Raw genomic sequence first — 6132 nt, 5'->3', positions numbered from 1 at the left:
AATCAAATTAATAAAGAATACATTATTTGAGAGAGAGAGAGAGAGAGAGAGAGAGAGAGAGAGAGAGAGAGAGAGAGAGAGAGAGAGAGAGAGAGAGAGAGAGAGAGAGAGAGAGAGAGAGAGAGAGAGAAAGAGAGAGAGAGAGAGAGAGAGAGAGAGAGAGAGAGAGGCCATTTTCTATAAAATGAAAGAAAAATGTATAATAGAGTTATTTCATTTTTTAGAGGGCAAAATATGCAATGAAACATATTGAAAAGGACTAAATTCCGAGTTTGAAACTTTAGGGGGTCAAACCACATAAATAACAAATTATAGGGACCATTTTTGCAGTTTTATCAATTTGATAACTTTAGAGACTCAAACCACAAAAAATAACAGATAACAAGGACTATTTTTTTAAGTTTTGTCTAAAAACAACATATTAAAAGGATTTCTCGTTGAAAAAATTAATACAAATATTATCTAGCTACTTGCACTTAGCTCATTGGATAAAAACTTCTTTAAGACCGCCTACAGTTTTTTTAATTTGAATTTTAGCTTTGAAACAAATAAATAATCGTAAACTACACGTATTTATTTGTAAATAAGAAAAGTAGGCCACCAAAGTCCCCCTCACAAGCGTATTTATTTTCAATTTTCTAGTTTCCTAAATGTCATATAAATTCCCTTCTGAAACTCTTTGAATCAAATCTCCCAAAACCAATGGCTTCAAACCGGTTTGACTTTGAGGCATTTGGTCTAGCCCTGGTTATGCTATGTGGTGTAGCCATGGCTCAATCAGGGTGCACCACTGCACTAGTGAGCTTGAGCCCATGTCTTAACTATGTCTCTGGAAATTCATCAACTCCATCATTGTCTTGTTGCTCTCAGTTAGCCAACGTGGTTCAGTCACAGCCACAATGCCTTTGCCCGTTCACTGGCAATGGTGCTGGCTCACCATCGGGTTTGAACATCAACCAAACTTTGGCTCTAGCACTACCTGGTGCATGCAATATCCAGACTCCTCCTGTTAGCCGGTGTAATGGTACGTATGTCATACTTTCTCATCTTCAACCTCTCTGATCCCTTTTTAGGTACAAACAACAATTTAGTTTTCATTCGACACAAAAACTACATATAACTCATTTTTAATTTTAACATATTAAAGATTGCGTTATGTAACTTAACTATTTGTATTAGACGGTGCTAGTGGACCCACAAGTTCTACGCCATCAAATACTCCTTCGGGTAAATCATTCAAGAACTCATATATATACTTTCTAACACCATTTGTTATCCTTTAATTTTTAATCATAAAAACACTTTCTTCAAACTTTTTCTTGTATTTTCTTATGGTCCGACATGAATACTTCAGGTAGCGGATCAAAGACGACTCCAGGAACAAGTGCAGGCACATCCAATGAAGCTATGAAAAATTTACCAGTTTTTGTAACTTTTGTTGTGTTCTTCATGGCTGCATATTTTTCGTACCCTGTGGCTTAATTGCTTTTGAGTTTTATAGTCATCTATTTTATTGTGTGTGGTATATGTATCTGTAACGTTTATTATCAAAATAATTATCTAAGTCACTTGTAGTTGTACTATATATATGTTTCTCTCAGTTTATGTTATACCTCTCATTCTCTATTTTCTTTAATTTTTGTGCTACATGAGCATCAAATCATTCACTACATTTTCCGCTAAATCTTTCATGCTATGTTATATTTTTTTTTCCACATTTTTTTTACCATTTTTATACAAATAATAAATTCTAGTATACAACAAAAAGATATATAGCATTAATAATAATTCAAAATTTTCGTTAACTTAAAAAAAATCATAAAAATTTAAGGAAGAATTTTATATATATATTCTTATTAAACATCAAAATAACATATTTGTCCAACTTAATTTCTAAATATTATATTTATCGTTCATAAAATTTTAAAATATCGTATATGTCATTCTTAAACATCAAAATATCATGTATATCCTTAAATATCAAAATATCATATATGTCTTTTTTAAACATCAAAATGGTAATATCTAAATATCCTCCATCTACAACATAACAATATTCAACAACAACAAAAATTAAGCAATCGATACACAAATTTCATGGAGATGGCTGAAGATGAAACGTTTTGTTTGTCAAGAAAACGACATTCCAACAATTTATAAGTAGACGTTCAATTATTATAAACGTAATTTAAAGATATAAACTATTAAAACTTGTTTAAAAAATATCTGGGAAATATAATATTTTGAAGGTTTATAAAGGGTAAATATGATATTAATAAATTAAATTGGGCAAATATAAAATTTTCATGTTTAAGAAGAGCATATATATTAAATTCTCCCAAAATTTAAAGATATTACTTTACAAACACAAATCTCAAAATTAATCAAGAAACAAAATACATATAACTAGTTTATGTTCCACAAAGTATGAAGGAAGGTGGTTGTTCGTTTCTTTCTTATGCATTTCCCAAGGATTATTATATTAGTATTGTTGTAGATCAGTTTCTAGTTCTTTAAGTCCGGGTTGAATATCAGTTTCATCAAAGCTACAAAATGTTTACTGATATGTGCATAATTAATCATATGTTTAACATATATTTCTATTCATTTTTGGCTAATTATATGCATAATATGGACAAAAGGTACTTAATAATGCTTATATTGTGTTTTCAGTCCAAAAGACATGCTTGGAAGCAGAAGGAAAAAGGAGAAGCAATTAGAGACCAAAGAATGAAGGAAAAGGGAAAACTACACACTTACTCGGCGAGTCCACGCACGTACTCGGCGAGTTCATTAGAATGTTCCCGAAAGAAAAGTCAAGATTCCTTGCCGAACACGGATTTCACACTAGTACTCGGCGAGTCCATGACCTACTCGCCGAGTAGCCCCTGTTTTGTGATAATTATAAATAGCGGGTCTTAATCCGATGGAAGGGCTGCTGGAACCTTTGGGGAGAAGCAAGCTGCGATTGAAGAGCCAGAAGAACCCTAGAGAACGAAGATACAACCTAGAATCCAATTCCGAAGAAGATTTGAGGCACATTCTCATCATTCTACTTAATCTATTGTTTCTCAATTATGGTTAGACAATTAGAATTCGTTTTATTGCTGTTAATTACCTCAATCATGAGCTAAAACTCTTAAACTTCTGTTTGGGGATACAAAATTGATATTATGGTTTGATTTTATGGTAGGATTAATTTAATATTGGTGATTTTGTTGATTCTAGCTTGTTAAAGAACCTTATGTGTGAATGATAACTAATTTTCTGTTAATAGGAAGATAATTGAATAGTATGAACATCTTTTAATTATCAACCCCATATGTTTATGTGACCACTTTATCATATGTCTAGGACTAACGAACGTGAAGCTAGAATTTATAAGAAAAATTAGGTAAATTCATATGTGAGCTTGTTTGATGACCATCAGCAAGAGGTTAACTAAAGGACCAATTTAGTTAGCTATTACAAGTCTAAATTAACCCGAATAAATAATCTAGTGAATTAAATTAAATTAGACAACTGATCACTGTTTGAGTTAGTTTGTTTTCTAAGGATTATCGTAGCGAACGCAAGGCTAATCACTTGAATCGGTAGCCAATAGAAGAATTAATCCATTGCACTATTACCATAATATCAACCATAGGATCAATTGAGTTGAACTAAACAGAAGTCCCTTTTATTATTGAATTCAGTTAAATCTTTGTTTTTCTAGTTCTTAGGTCAAGTAGTATTAGTAAGTTTCTAGTCTTGTAAAACTAGAGAAAACCCATATTTACTATTTAATTTAGATAAAATTAGTCTTTAGTTTTAATTTACCGTTCCCTGAGTTCGACACTCTACTTACCTAACTATATCACTAAAAGACAGGTTCACTGCCTTTGTGTGCTTAATTTATAACTCAAAAGTTGGATTAAAACCAGTGTATTTTACACACATCAAGTTTTTGGCGCCGTTGCCGGGGAACGGTTCTAAATTAGCACTAATTTCTATTTTTATCGATCATTTGTGTGAGATTTATCTTACACAAAGTTAATTCTGAGGTAATTTAGTAGTTAGTATAAGTTTTGATCAATCCCTGTTTTAATAAATTAAGTAGAAAATTTTTCTGTTTTTACCTTGAACTCGCCGAGTGCACTCGACGAAACTCGGCGAGTCCATCACTGTTCACAGTTTTAGCTTTTATTTCATTTTTGTTCTTTTTACGTGTTTTTCTTGTTTAATTTGCAGTTGTTTCATGCCCCGAGGATCTGATACACCTTTGATCCCTCCTCTAGACGACCCGGAATCCGCCCTAAGGAAGAACAAAGGAAAATCCGTTGGAGAATCCGCTTCTTCAAGGAATTCGCCACTAAAGAACCTAAAGTCCGTTTTCAGCAAGAAGAAGAGCAGCAAATCAGGAGCATCCAGCGCCTCTTTGACAATCGAAGACCCTAAAAAAGAAGACGCCGAGCACGAGACCGAGGAAGAAGAAGACCCTACATTCGGTCACATTTCCGATTCCGACGACGAATTAGCTATTCTCATGGCTAACATTAATGAAGTCCCCATGGGGGAATGGAAGAAGAGGATACGCGATGATACTGGACCGGGACTTGTGCAACCCGCAATCCCCGCTACTGCTACTTTTGAGCTCAAGGGTCACATCCTGGCTCTACTTAAGGAGATCCCCTTCACAGGCAAAGACCACGAAGACGCTTATAAACACTTGGACGAAGTCAATGATGTAGCTGATTATTTCAATGTTCCAAATGTGCCTCGGGAAACTCAGCTACTTCGCATGCTTCCGGTTACTTTGAAGGGTGCTGCCAAGGATTGGCTCAAGTCATTGCCCCCAGGATCTATCACTACATGGGCCCAAATGAAAGAAGAGTTCATTGATCAATTCTGCCCGCCATCCAAGATATCCAAGCTAAAGAAAGCCATAGCTAACTTTGAACAACAAGCTGGAGAATCACTATATGAAGCGTGGGAGAGGTACAAGAGCCTGCTAAGGAATTGCCCACATCATGACCTCAATAGTCAACAAGAAGTCTCCATCTTCTATGATGGAGTAAATGTTACCACTAGGCAATTACTTGACTCGCAAGGTCCACTCACGAAAAAGGCACCTCCAGTGATAAAGCAACTAATTGAAGAATTCTCTAAGCATTCTAGAGAATACCACAATCCAAGAAATGATGTGACGAGGGGGGCCGCCTATGCAGCTTCAGAAGACTTGTCAGCAGTTATGGCTATGCTAAAAACCATGGATAGGAGGATGGATAAAATGGACCAAACGATACATGCTATTCGGGTGGGTTGCGAAAATTGCAATGGGCCTCACCTTACTAGAGACTGCGATTTGGATGAGAATGGCAACAAAAAGGTGCAAGTTTGTTACTCAAGTGGGGACCGATATGATGAAGATTGGCGTAGACCAAAGAAAGAGTGGCTCCCTTATGACGAGTACAAGAAGGCTAAGGAGGAGAAGTTCAAGCAAAAGGGAAGGGGTTTTTACCAAAAGGAGGAGCCATCACAAGAAAGAAAACCAAGTTTGGAAGAAATGCTTACCAAATTTGTAGCTGCTTCAGAAAAAAGACATAGTGATCATGATGATGCAATTCAAGAAACAAGGACCATGCTTAGAAACCAACAAGCATCTATCCACAACATAGAAACACAGCTAGGGCAACTTGCTCAATAAATAAACCAAAGATCACCGGGCGAACTTCCTAGCAAAACCGAAAACAACCCACGAGGCGCGCACATAAACATAGTCACAACAAGAAGTGGGAAAATAATCACTCCTCTGGCCCCTATTCAGAATGAAGCACCCAAAGAATCACAGAAGGAGGAAGCAGAAAATCAAGCAGAAAATCAAAATCTTCAATCTGACAGCTCTACTCGCCGAGTACAGAATAGGGACTCGGCGAGTCCACTGCCAAATCCGAACAATCAGACCCCTGAAAAGTTTTACCAGCCGCCATTGCCATACCCAGCCCGAGCTAAGAAAGCGAAGCAGGAAGAGGAGTACCAGAAGTTTCTAGATCATATAAAGGCTCTTCAAATCAACATACCCTTCATCGAGGCTGTCGCACAAATGCCCAAATATGCAAAGTTCCTTAAGGAACTTCTCACTAATAGAAGGAA

General features: G+C 35.9%; 1 protein-coding gene and 1 non-coding gene across 3 annotated transcripts; one reads left to right on the top strand and one right to left on the bottom strand.

Moving 5' to 3' along the window:
• Positions 1–642: 642 nt before the first annotated feature.
• On the top strand, positions 643–1583 carry LOC145138765 (non-specific lipid transfer protein GPI-anchored 5-like). 2 transcript variants are annotated; one of them, XM_079072788.1, is made up of 3 exons: positions 645–1024; positions 1180–1227; positions 1355–1583. In XM_079072788.1, the coding sequence occupies exons 1-3, from the start codon at positions 703–705 to the stop codon at positions 1480–1482; spliced, it is 498 nt and encodes a 165-aa protein (XP_078928914.1). In that variant the 5' UTR covers positions 645–702; the 3' UTR covers positions 1483–1583. The 2 variants fall into 2 exon arrangements, with proteins under 2 accessions (XP_078928915.1, XP_078928914.1); XM_079072789.1 differs by lacking the exon at positions 1180–1227 and having other exon boundaries at positions 643–1024.
• Positions 1584–4909: 3326 nt separating this feature from the next.
• On the bottom strand, positions 4910–5016 carry LOC145141658 (small nucleolar RNA R71). The gene has a single exon (XR_013722852.1). It is a non-coding gene; the product is annotated as a small nucleolar RNA R71 (small nucleolar RNA).
• Between the last annotated feature and the right edge of the window lie 1116 nt (positions 5017–6132).

This window comes from Lactuca virosa, chromosome 9 (assembly GCF_052849685.1).
Source record: "Lactuca virosa cultivar CGN04683 chromosome 9, Lactuca_virosa_CGN04683_v6, whole genome shotgun sequence".
Taxonomy (NCBI): Eukaryota; Viridiplantae; Streptophyta; class Magnoliopsida; order Asterales; family Asteraceae; genus Lactuca; species Lactuca virosa.
Note: the sequence above shows the minus strand (reverse complement) of the source record. Positions and strands in the feature narration are given on the sequence as shown.